The following is a 14411-nucleotide window of genomic DNA, read 5'->3' as shown; positions in this document are numbered from 1 at the left end:
ACTTCATGGCCTCTCTGGACAAGTTCATCCAGGATTGTCTTCATATTGAGCCAATGGCTGTATTCTGTGGGCCACACCAGCACCTTTCCACAATTCCCTGGGCTAAAGTAACAACTCAGCTGTAGCAGCAGCAGAACTGAAATCCACTTCATAGACATCCTGGTGGATGTAATGGTTCTTTCCAAATCACTGATCTCTCCTGTCATTGCTCATGCTTATATCTGAGGAGAAATCAATCAGAAAGTTAAAATATAACCCTTACTCCTCAAAGTAAATATAAAACAGAACATTTTTATGGCAAGTAGACAAACACATAAAGCTGATGATCTTTTTCTTCATACAAGTGTATTTAATGTCTACAAGTGCTATCATCTAGCTGAGTTAACCTTTCATGTGTAGTAACCTGAATTATGTAATATACAGAAGATGCCAAAAAATATATACACATTTTAAGAAAGGAAAAAACTGTATTAAAATTATGCTAATGGGGGCTGGCTGAGTGGCTCAGTTGGTTAAGAGCTCAGTCAAGAGTGCGGACTCTGAGCAATAGGGTCGCTGGTTCGATTCCTGGCCCGAGCTGAGCTGCTGCTGAGCTGCCAACAGGGGATGGCTCCGGTAAAAATAAAAAAATAAAAAAATAAAAAATTATGCTGATGGTAACCACTTTGAGCACCTCTTCTAATTGCATAAGTCAAATGTGACTTGTATTCATCTTTTGTTATTGGTATATATTGAGTATTTCAATTTTGATACAGTTTTTTAATACAGAAGAGGTGCTCAAAGTGGTTACCATCAGTGTAATTTTAATACAGTTTTTTCCTTTATTTAACTGTGTATACATTTTTTTGGGCACTCTCTGTTATGAGCCTTAGAACTGTAAGAAGTGAGGGGTGACTGTGTCTGTAGTCTCTTGTCCTGAAGAAATAGAGATAAAGCTAGTATTTACCCTTTACATGGTACTCTCTTACTTCTGACTCCCCAAGTCCTATCCAACCATTAAGCTAGTATGTCCCTCTATAGAAACAGAGTATTTCCTGTAACTGGAATCATGGACTATGTGGTGTTTGGTGACAGCCTTCTTTCACTTATCATAATACTTTAAAGAATCCTCCTATATTGTAGCATGCTCAGGACTTATACCTCTTTATTGCCAGATAATAATCCATAATATGGACATAACACATTTTGTTAATTCATGCATCATTTGATAGACAGTTTTTCCCAATTTTTGGCTATTATGAATCATGGTTTTTTTTAACATTCATGTGTAAATTATGAGCGAACATATTTTTCTTTTTCTTGGGTATATACCTAGAAGTGAAACTGCTGCACCATATGGTAACTCTATTTAATCATTGAGAAATTGGCAGACTTTTCAAAATGACTGCACCATATTCCATTTTTACTATCAATATACGATGGTTTCTATTTCTCCATATACATGCCAACACATTATTATTTGCCTCTATGATTATAGCCAAGCTAGTGGAGATGAAGTCATTTCTCTGTGGTTTTGACATACCTTTCCCTGATGCCTAGTGATGTTTAATACCTTTACATATGCTTGTTGTTAAGTAGTATATTGTCTTTGGAGAAATGTCTTTTTAGAAGCTTTGTTACATTTTAATTGGGGATTTATTGTCTTATTCACCTGTAAGAGCTTTTTAAAAAATGTGTATATTCTGGATATAAATTTTGTTTATATAGTGTATACAAACAACTTCTTTTTGTATATTGATTTGTATCTTGCACATTTACTGTATTTGTTACTTTTAATATTTTTTGGTGGAGTCTTTTATTTTCTCTACTTTTAAGACCAGGTCATGTGCAAACAGAAATCATTTTATTTCATCATCCTTTCTCATTTGGATATATTTTATTTTATTTTCCCTTCCCTTCCCTTCCCTTCCCTTCCCTTCCCTTCCCTTCCCTTCCCTCCTCTCCTCTCCTCTCCTCTCCTCTCGTCTCGTCTCGTCTCNGCCTTCCTGTTGGAGTCCAGAATGCAGTCAGGAGGAATGATGTCTCTTCAATGCCCTCTGGAAATCTTGTATGTCACTCTCCTCATCTGCTCCTTCTGACCAGCCTCTGAGCTCCTAATTTAATACTCTGGATGCTGTGAGAAATAAGCCTTTGGGAAGCACCCTGCACAGCTACAGAAGCTGGGAATCCACTCAACGGCTCTACCTTTCTCCTGTGGGAGAAATCACAGGCCTTCTTCTTTTTTTTTTTTTAAGATTTTATTGGGGAATTGAGGGAGGGGAACAGACAAGTTGCTGTCCTTTTGTTCTTTAGTCTAGTTGTGGAGGACATCGCTTCACTGGCCCATATTGGTATTATCATTGTACTTCTCCCAGGTGAAGCAGATCGGTTGCCGGCCATTGAAAAGCCACTCACGATGGCTCTTGGCAGTTCAAACGGCTGTCAGCCACTCACCGTAGCTTATGGCAGCCCACTGTAGCAGGGTCTGCAGCCTACGCCATTAGCAGCGACTCACGGCAGCGCAGCTCCAGGTCGAGCTGTTGTTCACTATCTTAGCTGTAGAGGGCACAGCGTCACTGGCCCTAATGTGGGATCTGAACTAGGGTCCTACTGCTCAGAGCTGGTGTCCCAAGCCAGCTCTTAACCAACGCGCCACTCGGCCGGCCCGGTAGGCCTTCTTTTGTCTCTAAATTATGTTGCCTTAGGTGAGGCTCATGTGATGCTGCAAAAGACAAACTTTCTTCTCACCAACAAGAACACATTCAAACTCATATGTGGAACTTCCCCTCTGAAATTCTGGACTTCCTCTAAGGCTCTCTAATTCATAAGCGGCTGCCCAAGTGAGGGTTCTGTAGCTGCCCTTGGACTACTGCCATGAGGGGCTGGAACCAATTCATAATTGCCTGTAGGGATCACACCTGGTACTGGAGCCTTTCTGCCTATTACCTGATGTACGGGTTGGCAAGAATTTTCCCCAGTCCCTTGGCATATGATGCTGGGTTCTATGCCAAGGAGGCACTTTAATTCATGGATAGATAACAAATTTTTGAATTGCAGGGGGACAAAAACAAGGGATGTTTATGCTCACTTATGCCCGATTGCATCGTCCCTCCTGAAGTATTATGATCCATTCCCATGGGATGTTCTCTGGCATTATAGTAGCATTGTCTTTTATCTTTTTGTAATCTTTTCACACTTTTTTAAACCGCTTGCTTATATATTCTGTGCATATCTTTCCATGTAGAATATCTGGTGTGTGGGGACAAAAGCAATCTGTACACTGCTCTCTGCATATCAAGTACTTACTCCTACATTATGCTAGTCACTTTAAAATGTTTCTTTGAATTAAAATCTGATCCTTTCTTATGTGTTAAATAATGAAGGCTTAATCTAACACACGATTTCCAAAGTCTCCTGAGTACAATTGTTTATTCTATAATAATAATGAAATTCAGATTCTTGTATTAGATAGAAATATATGAGTATCTAATTGGCAGGTCACTTTACCCAGATTCTCATCTCTGTATCTCAGTGTGACCAGGAATTCTAAATAAAGAACACAGATACATTCCTACTGAAAATGCCAAGTGAACAAAGCGAAACATACATGAATAGTTTTACCTTAGGGAGGGGTTTGGCAGGTTTGCAGTGGAGTCCTCCAACAAATTCAAAATGTGGCAAGAGTGGGCGAGGAAATTCAAAATCCCAATAGGTTCGAATGAGCCACATTTCAGCTTTCCCCATTAACTCAGATAATGTGGTGGGTCTTCCTGAAGGGAATAAAGCAAACAAAAGGCTGAGGAAATGAGAATATTGTAATGTGAACATACTATGTAATTTTGTAAAAATAGCTTAGGATTATGTAGTCAAGCTGTTTAAACTGTGTTTTGATAATACGAATATACTATATATGTATGTATATATGTATATGTACATGTATGTATTGTTCACATATACATATATGAACAACATACGAGGTCTGACAATGAAGTTCGCGAACTCATCCTCAAAAAAGTACTATGCACTTCATTGCTGAATATCCCTACTGTCACCTTCAAAGTACTTCCCTTGGAAAGTTGTGCACCAATGTCAGTGTCTAGTGTACCCCTCCACGCAATTTTGGAACTCTTTCTGGAATGGCCATCAGAACTGTCGTCCTATTACCGTTGATGTCCTTAATGTCATCAAAATGTTTTCTTTTCAATATGTCCTTTATCTTTGGGTAAAGAAAAAAGGCATTGGGGCCCAGATCAGGTGAGTAGGGAGGGTGTTCCTAAACAGTTATTTGTTTACTGGTTAAGAACTCCTTTATAGACTGTGCCGTGTGAGCTGGTGTATTGTCGTGATGCAATATTTTATTGTTGGAGAAAAGTCAGATTGTCTAACTTTTTCACATAGCCTTTTTAGCACTTGCAAATATAAACTTGGTTAACTGTTTGTCTATTTGGTACAAATTCATAATGAATAGTCCCTCTGATATCAAAAAAGGTTAGCAACATTGTTGCAACAAGTTCATAAATTAATTGTTAGATCTTGTATATATGACTAAGTATAAGAGCTTTTCACTTCTAAATCACATGAGTACATTCACAACCATAAAAAAATGATTAAACCTAAGACACTATACAATTAAACATGCATTTGTTTACTCTGTGAGCTACAAAACTAACAAATGCAAATGTAAACAGTGACTTCAACTCCACAATCAACTAACCCTATCATAGCCATGGGAACACTTTTCCCCAGAGTACTTAGTCTAGTTTCTACAATTTAGCAAGCTATTTCCTTGATCCCAGATTTTCCTTGTATACTGTGAGGTTTTGAGAATCTGGCTTAATGCCTTGGACTATAACTGCATTTAGTTCATATTAGCAGATTAACAATAATTGTGCATTGATAAAAATATTTTTAAATAAGAGCCAGAAAATTATCATAAAGTATAGTAATAGATTTGCATACTCTTAATTTTGGCTCATTTTGCTTTTAATGAAGGGACAGTTTCAAAAAATATAGTTTAGTAATTTATATGTCCTTTTTTCAACAGAATTTTAAGTCTTTCAACATATGATTTGTAACTATGTAGTGAAGGAATTTAAAATCGTTAGAAATCTCATATTATAGATTCCTAATCTGGGATAGAGCCACTATATCTCTCAATTGTGAAGGAATCCTTCAGGTAATATGGCAAAATAGATTAGTTTTTAAATGAATCTTAACTATACAAGAGTAAACAGTTCCTCAATGACCCTTTAATTTGAGCATTTCCATAATATTTGTGAGACTGAAACGTCATTTTATAATTTATATTTCGCATATAAAAGACAAATTCCTTTGACTTAATATTTATACAAACACCTTCAGTGCACTAGGAAAGTAAGAACTTCATGCTACCAACTGAAAACATGACTTACCTAGTGCTTCGCTGTAAAACCGATCCCATGTCTTCTCGTTAAATGTTTGGAACCGGAAGTCAAAGTAAAGCACATATATCATATTTTTTACCCTCTCCATAAATGTCATTTGATCACTTAATCCTGACAAAATAATAGGTACATAGGATGGAGGGCTTGGAAGTCCTCCGCTATATTTTTCAAATGTGTATCCTGGAAAGTAGCGGAGACTGTATATTAAAGGTATTTTAAGTAGCTCAGCCAGAAGCTCACCACAGGGTCCAATTGCATCTGCAAGAACAATATCAAACCTTGATTGTTGTAGTTTTGTCATCAGTTTCTTGTTAAAAATGGCACTTTTACATAGCTTTTCAATACAGTCAGAATATTCCATAGATATTTCTTCCATTAGTGAAAAATATGTCCAAAATGTATCTTTTTGCCTATATGTCCATTTCATGATTGCTTCCCTGAAAAAAAGCAAAAAATCTTCTTGTGTTAAAGATGTGGGGTAAATCTCAAATTTAATAGCAGAGGATTGGTTGGGACCAATAAGAATGGAAGCTGAAGATGCCAGAACAGTCACTTCATGGCCTCTCTGGACAAGTTCATCCAGGATTGTCTTCATATTGAGCCAATGGCTGTATTCTGTGGGCCACACCAGCACCTTTCCACAATTCCCTGGGCTAAAGTAACAACTCAGCTGTAGCAGCAGCAGAACTGAAATCCACTTCATAGACATCCTGGTGGATGTAATGGTTCTTTCCAAATCACTGATCTCTCCTGTCATTGCTCATGCTTATATCTGAGGAGAAATCAATCAGAAAGTTAAAATATAACCCTTACTCCTCAAAGTAAATATAAAACAGAACATTTTTATGGCAAGTAGACAAACACATAAAGCTGATGATCTTTTTCTTCATACAAGTGTATTTAATGTCTACAAGTGCTATCATCTAGCTGAGTTAACCTTTCATGTGTAGTAACCTGAATTATGTAATATACAGAAGATGCCAAAAAATATATACACATTTTAAGAAAGGAAAAAACTGTATTAAAATTATGCTAATGGGGGCTGGCTGAGTGGCTCAGTTGGTTAAGAGCTCAGTCAAGAGTGCGGACTCTGAGCAATAGGGTCGCTGGTTCGATTCCTGGCCCGAGCTGAGCTGCTGCTGAGCTGCCAACAGGGGATGGCTCCGGTAAAAATAAAAAAATAAAAAAATAAAAAATTATGCTGATGGTAACCACTTTGAGCACCTCTTCTAATTGCATAAGTCAAATGTGACTTGTATTCATCTTTTGTTATTGGTATATATTGAGTATTTCAATTTTGATACAGTTTTTTAATACAGAAGAGGTGCTCAAAGTGGTTACCATCAGTGTAATTTTAATACAGTTTTTTCCTTTATTTAACTGTGTATACATTTTTTTGGGCACTCTCTGTTATGAGCCTTAGAACTGTAAGAAGTGAGGGGTGACTGTGTCTGTAGTCTCTTGTCCTGAAGAAATAGAGATAAAGCTAGTATTTACCCTTTACATGGTACTCTCTTACTTCTGACTCCCCAAGTCCTATCCAACCATTAAGCTAGTATGTCCCTCTATAGAAACAGAGTATTTCCTGTAACTGGAATCATGGACTATGTGGTGTTTGGTGACAGCCTTCTTTCACTTATCATAATACTTTAAAGAATCCTCCTATATTGTAGCATGCTCAGGACTTATACCTCTTTATTGCCAGATAATAATCCATAATATGGACATAACACATTTTGTTAATTCATGCATCATTTGATAGACAGTTTTTCCCAATTTTTGGCTATTATGAATCATGGTTTTTTTTAACATTCATGTGTAAATTATGAGCGAACATATTTTTCTTTTTCTTGGGTATATACCTAGAAGTGAAACTGCTGCACCATATGGTAACTCTATTTAATCATTGAGAAATTGGCAGACTTTTCAAAATGACTGCACCATATTCCATTTTTACTATCAATATACGATGGTTTCTATTTCTCCATATACATGCCAACACATTATTATTTGCCTCTATGATTATAGCCAAGCTAGTGGAGATGAAGTCATTTCTCTGTGGTTTTGACATACCTTTCCCTGATGCCTAGTGATGTTTAATACCTTTACATATGCTTGTTGTTAAGTAGTATATTGTCTTTGGAGAAATGTCTTTTTAGAAGCTTTGTTACATTTTAATTGGGGATTTATTGTCTTATTCACCTGTAAGAGCTTTTTAAAAAATGTGTATATTCTGGATATAAATTTTGTTTATATAGTGTATACAAACAACTTCTTTTTGTATATTGATTTGTATCTTGCACATTTACTGTATTTGTTACTTTTAATATTTTTTGGTGGAGTCTTTTATTTTCTCTACTTTTAAGACCAGGTCATGTGCAAACAGAAATCATTTTATTTCATCATCCTTTCTCATTTGGATATATTTTATTTTATTTTCCCTTCCCTTCCCTTCCCTTCCCTTCCCTCCTCTCCTCTCCTCTCCTCTCTTCTCCTCTCCTCTCCTCTCCTCTCGTCTCGTCTCGTCTCATTTTATTTCTTAATCGTCTGGCTAGAACATCAATAAAACGTTGAGTGAAAGTGGTGAGAGTAAGTACGTTTGTGTTGTTCTTGATCTTAGAGGAAATGCTTACAGTTTTTCACATTGAGTATGATGTTAACTGTAAGCTTCTTATATATGACCTTCATTATGCTCAGATAATTGTCTTCTATTCTTAGTTCATTGAGAATTTTTATCATGAAAGGGTTTTGAGTTTTCTCATATGGTTTTTCTGCATCTGTTGAGGTGGTCATGAATTTTGTTTTTATTTTTATTCTTCATTCTGTTATTGTGGTGAATAACATTAAATGATTTTCATGTTTTGCATCCCAGAGATATATCCCACTTGGTTATGGTGTATGATCTTTTTAATATTCTATTGAACTTTGATAGTACCTCATTGATGATTTTTGCATCTTTGTTCATTTGAGATATCAATCTGTAGTTTTCTTGTATGTCTTTCTCTGGCTTTGGTGTCAGGGTAATGCTGGCTACATAAATTGAGTTTGGAAATGTTCTTTTCTCGTTAGCCTTTTTGGAAGTGGTCATGAAGGATTTGCATTCATTCTTTTTTAGATATTTGATAGAAAATTCCAGTGAAGTCACCTGATCCTGTGCTTTGCATTGTTGGAAAGCTATTGATTACTGATTCAATGACCTTACCAGTTATACTTCCTTTCAGATTTCCTATTCTTCATGATTCAGTGTTGGTAGGTTTGTTTTTTTGTTTTGTTTTGTTTTGTTTTTAAAGATTTATTGGGGAATTGGCATAGGGGAACAGCGTTGGAGAATCAGGGAAGGGGAACAGACAAGTTGCTGTCCTTTGGTTCTTCAGTCTAGTTGTAGAGAACGTTTCTTCACTGGCAGATGTTGGTATTGTGATCATTGTGCTTTTGTTGGGTGAGTTAGTCACTCGCCAGCCATTGGATGTCCGCTCACAGCAGCTCATGGCAGTTCACGAAAGCACACACCAGCAGCTGGCCAGCTACACTGCAGCCTATGCTGTCTCCGGCTACTCACGACAGCCCAGCTCCAGGTCGAGCTGTTGTTCACCATCTTAGCTGTAGAGGGTGCAGCATCACTCAACCTCATGTGAGATTTGAACCGGGGCACTGCTGTTCAGAGCTGGCATCTCAAGCCAACTCTTAACCAATGTGCCACTCGACCAGTCCAGTTGGTTTTATATTTTTAGGAATATATCAATGTCTTATAGGTTATGCAATTTATAGTGTATAGTGGTCCATGGTGGTCTTTTGTGATTCTTTTATTTATCTGGCATTAGTTGTAATGTCTCTTCTTTCATTTCTGATTTTTTTTTATCTGCCCTCTTTTATAGTTAGGCTATCTTTCAGCTTGTCAATTTTTTTTTATCTTTAAGAAAACCCAATTTTTAATTGTGATGATTTTATCTCTTATTATTCTATTTTCTATTTTATTTATTTATGTTGTTATCTTCAGTATATAGTTCTGCTAACTTTGGTTCTACTACCTTTTTTGGGATCTTTGAAGTATAAAATTAAGTTACTTTTTTTGATCTTTCTCCTTTTTTCACGTAGGCATTTTTCATTTTGAATTTCCTCTTCACACAGCTTTTGCTGCATCCCATAATTTTGGTATGTTGTGTTTTCATTTTTCTCAAGATATTTTTTAAATTATTCTTTTGATTTCTTCTTTGACCCACTGGTTGTATAAAGTCTGTACATCATGCTTCCGGCTGCCTTGACTGACTGTGTATCATACTCAGTGACTTTATTATTTCATTAGAAGAATATATTCTAATATGCCTCCCAGTTTTCTTTGGGTACTCTTTTTTATTTTCAATCCAGAATATTCTCTTTCAGTTTGTCCACTGGCTACATGTAATTGTTTTTCAAGCCACGATAAACACACCAATGTTTTATGTATCCTTTACTACCTCTCCAACAGACTTAGGTGCCATTTTGTATGAGTTCTGAGAGACATTTTAATGCAGTCTGAAGTGTACACTGATTTTTGAGGCCAACACTACCCTACAGCCAAATCCAGAAAACATCACAAGAAATGAACTTGTGCTGTTGATTTAATGTACCTTATGAATATAGATGTAAAAATTTTTGACAAAATATTAATCAACTGAATTCACTAGCGTATAAAAAAATACAGCATTTCCAAATGGGATTTGTCCCAAATATGCAAGAGTGGTTTTATATACAATAAGCAATTAAGGTATACCACATAATAGAATGAAGGGGAGAAATCATGTGATCATCTCATTAAACAAATAAAAACTTTTAAGACAATCCAATACCTTCTCATTGTGAAAACAGTCAGTAAACTAGTATCAGGGGCAATTTTCTCCCATGATAAAGGGCACCTATGAAAGCCCACAGATAACATTATATTTAATGATGAAAGACTGAAAGCTTCCCCCTAAGTTCAGGAATAAAACAAAGATGGCTTTTTTAATAACATCTATTCCACACTGTACTGGAAGTTCTAGCCAGAGAAATTAGAGAGGAGAGAGAATAACAATCATTCAGATTGGAAAGGAAAGAGTAAAACTACCTCTATTCACAGAAGATATAATCTTATCTATAGAAAATCCTAAAAAAGTCACAAAAAACTATTAGAGCTAATAAATAAACTTAGAAGAGTTTTGGGATACAAGATGAACACACAAAATCAGGTGTATTTCTTTACACTGGCAATGAAAATTCTGAAAAAAAATTCCATTTATAACAGCATCAAAAATAATAAAAAATGTAGGAATGAATTTAGCCATGGAGGTGAAAGACTTGTATGGTAAAACTACAAAATATTGGGAAGACTTAAATAAATGGAAAGACATTCTATGTTCACAGACTGGAAGACAATATTTTAAAGATGGCAATAACCCCCAATGCAATCTACATAGTCAGTGCAATTCCCTATTAAAATTCTAATGGCCTTTATTGCTAAGTGGAAAATTGATCCTGGAATTCATATGGAGTTGCAGGGGGACCTAAATAGTGCAAACAATCTTGAAAAAGAAGAATAAAGTTGTTGGGCTCAAACTTCCTGATTTTAGAACCTATTACAAATCCACATTAGACAAGACCATATGGTATTGAAAGTGAATAGATATATAGATCAATAAAATAGATGTGAGAATCCAGAAGTATACCTTTACCTTATGTTCAACTGATTTTTGGTAAGAGTGCCAAAGCAATTCAACGGGGGAAAGAACAGCCCTTTAAAGAAATGCTGCTGGGAAAATTGGATATCCATATGCTAAAGAATGAAGTCGGATTCTTATATCATATACAAAAATTAACTCAATGTGGATCAAAACCTAAATTCAGGAGATAGAACTGTAAAACTCTTGGAAACATAGAAGTAAATCTTGTCCTTAAATTTGGCATTGGCTTCTTTAATATGACACAAAAACACAAGCAACCAAACTAGAAACAGATACTTTGGCCTCATTAAAATTCAAAACTTTTCTGCATCAAAGGATACCATCAAAAAGTGAAACAGCATCCCACAGAATTCGAGAATATACATATTTGCAACTCATGAGTCTGAGGAGGGGCTTGTATCAGGAATATGTAAGGAATTCCTACAACTCAACAACAAAAAGATAAACAACTCAATTAAAAAAAAAACAGCAGAGGTCCCTCCAAGAAAGGATATATTTCTCTAAGGAAGATATGCAAATTATCAATGAGAACATGAAAAGGTGCTTAACATCATTAGTCATCAAGGTCATGTAAGTTGAAACCACAATGGCATATCACTCTGTAACTGCTGGTTTGACTACAGTAAAAAAAATAGAAAAACAAAAACCCAAGTTTTGACAAAGATGGGGAGAAATTGGAAACCTCATCCATTGCTGCTGATAAGTAGATGGTACAACTACTTTGGAAGACTGTCTGGCAGCAGCTCAAATGGTTAAACAGAATTACCAGGTACCCCAGCCATTCTTTGGGCTCCTGCATACTCCCAACAGTTGAAAACAGGAGTTCAACTCAAAGCTTGACATGAATGTTCATAGAGGCATCATTCACAATAGGCTACTTGTGGAAACAACTCAGATGTCCACCAATGAATGAATGGAAAAACAAAGTATGTCTGTACTTGTACAATAGAATAGAATTCACCATCAAAAGAATTAAGTAATAGTACATGCTACAACATTGGTGGATATTAAAACATGCTAAATAAAAGAAACTAGACACCAAAGGCCACAGTTTTTATTATTCCATTCATATTAAATGTGCAGGATAGGTAGTTTGTAGATACAGAAAGCACATTAGTGGTTGGCAGAGACTGTGGGAAGAGAGATGTGAGAAGTGATTGATGAATGAGTCTCTTTTTTTAATTATGAAATACACATTTTGGGAATTAGTTTCAGCTGTAAAACACAGTGCAATAGTTATAATTTTTACCCCTCGAAGTGACTACCCCCTCCCCCAATCTGCCGCCCCATTTCCCCCCAATATCATACATATCTATTACAAATCCCTTGACTCCATGAATGAGCCTCTTTTTGAGGTGATAAAAATGCTCTGATTTAGTTGTGGTGATATCACACAACATTGTAAATGTATGCAATTGAAATGCTCCTGAATTGCACACTTCAAAATGGTTAAAATGATGAATTTTATGTTATGTCAATGTACCTAAAAAAAAAAAAAAAAAGAAAAAAAAGACATTTGGCTAGATGGCTGGCCAAATTTGGATCAGAGGCCCTACTTTGCTAGTCATTGGCTTATACCATAAATGTAATTTCTACATAGTTAAAGTAGAAATTGCTATTATTTTTTATTATTTACATGTGAAATATGATACATTTAAAAATATATTAGGTTATTTATATAGAAAGTAGGATCATTATGGAAATATTTCTCTTCATGTAATACTGATAGTTAATGAAATTGAATTCTGCTGCATAGAGCAAGTATATAGAACAAATGTTGTTAGCACTTTACCATGTTTTGCTTTCATCCATACAACAACCTCAAGATGAAGATAATACCATCACTGTGATTTCCATTTCACTGGGGAAGTAAGGCATAGGGAGGTTAAGTACTTACCCAACCCCACATAACTTCGTAGCAGTTTTTCAGGGACTTGAATCCAGGGTATCAGGGTCCACAGAGAGCATGCTCTTTACCTACCATGCTACTCTCACTCATTTTTCTGAGTTAGCATATTTACAAGATGTAACATATAGTTTCTCATTCATGCAGCTATAACTTATTGTAATATTGCTACAAATGTATAATTAAAATATGTACAAATATTGTTTCAGTTACCAATGACTGCATAAGAAACAGTCCTCAAATATGGGACTTAGAACAATAATACTGATTTTTCTCTTTCATAATTTGGTGGTTGATGGCTCAGCTAGTTGGTTTATCTTCCCCAGAAAAGGTAACACTGCACACGATTGAGCTAGTGTGTTTTCAATAGCTTCAGATACTTTCAGTTGATCTTTCTTGAAGCTAACAAATAAATATGCATAGCCATGCCTTCAGGATTCTTGTTAAATGTCCTCTTTGCACTTGCTTGAGAAATAGTTAAGCACTGGAGAACAGTCACTTGGTATGGGAGTGCTGTTTTAGCCACAAGTGTGATGCTAGTCCTACACATTACACTCCCAGCACTCGCTTCTGACTTTTCAGCTGTGCAGAATCCCTGTCACACTGCCAGACAGAATTTGATCTCTAAACACCTGCTTTGGTAACATTTCTTTATTCTTCTGGCTCTAGTATGAGTCAAAGTTCAGAGAGTTCCCTTTGGAATGGGAGGGATTGGCTCATTCTTGGCCCACCTGTCCCTAAAGGGACAAGAGCCCTGCACTTATCTAGATGGGGGAGGAGGGTGGACAGACCAAATGCCATAATTAGGTCCAGGTGGAGGTCAAATCACATCTGTGTCATTTGGAAGCCATGGCGGTAGGTTCAGCAGCCAAAAGGCAGCTTGATGTGGGCACCTGTGGGGGAACTAATAGAAGGAAGCCGGTCATCTTAGCCATGTCCATTATGGCTCAAGTGCCTGCCTGTCCTTTCCGCTGCTGCTACCTCCCTGCTCCAGTGTGATAGACAGACCTGCAACCTGCCCTGCCCTCTGCCCATGCAGCTATGAAGCTTCTCCCTCAGCTGCGGGAAGCTCGCAGGCAGGAAATCAGTGCTGGACCAGCTCCCCAAACCTGGCTGCAGAGCTCTCCTGACTCCATGGGAAAGCAGGAACCACCACCGTTTCTTTCACTTTTAAAATGCCACAGCCAGATAAAGGCATTGCTGTAGTTTGCCTTTACATTCACAAGTGAGAATTCAAGCCAACACCTCCTAATGACAGTTTTTCAGTTGGAACATTTAGATCACATGCGTATATTTGTACCTGACATCAGGCTCTAATGTTTTTCACTACATAATATGTTCAGAAGAATAACACAAAAGTGCTAGAGGACCAAACCTGAGTCCAAGTTTTGGTGATGTCACCTTAAA

At 36.6% G+C, this 14411-nt stretch overlaps 1 protein-coding gene across 1 annotated transcript in view; it reads right to left on the bottom strand.

Moving 5' to 3' along the window:
* The window catches only part of LOC109376178 (UDP-glucuronosyltransferase 2B31-like), a 30784-nt gene extending 24637 nt beyond the window's left edge, over positions 1-6147 (bottom strand). Inside the window, exons 1-2 of the mRNA XM_019631981.1 lie at positions 5391-6147; positions 3601-3749 (exon numbers count right to left, since the gene is read on the bottom strand). Coding sequence (XP_019487526.1) covers positions 3601-3749; positions 5391-6111 — 870 coding nt within the window. The 5' untranslated portion in view covers positions 6112-6147. The remainder of the gene's footprint in view (positions 1-3600; positions 3750-5390) is intronic.
* Positions 6148-14411: the final 8264 nt, after the last annotated feature.

The sequence above is a fragment of the Hipposideros armiger genome, unplaced genomic scaffold, assembly GCF_001890085.2.
Source record: "Hipposideros armiger isolate ML-2016 unplaced genomic scaffold, ASM189008v1 scaffold_1059, whole genome shotgun sequence".
Lineage (NCBI taxonomy): Eukaryota > Metazoa > Chordata > Mammalia > Chiroptera > Hipposideridae > Hipposideros > Hipposideros armiger.
The sequence above is the reverse complement of the archived record's forward strand: the minus strand, read 5'-3'. Positions and strand labels throughout refer to the sequence as shown.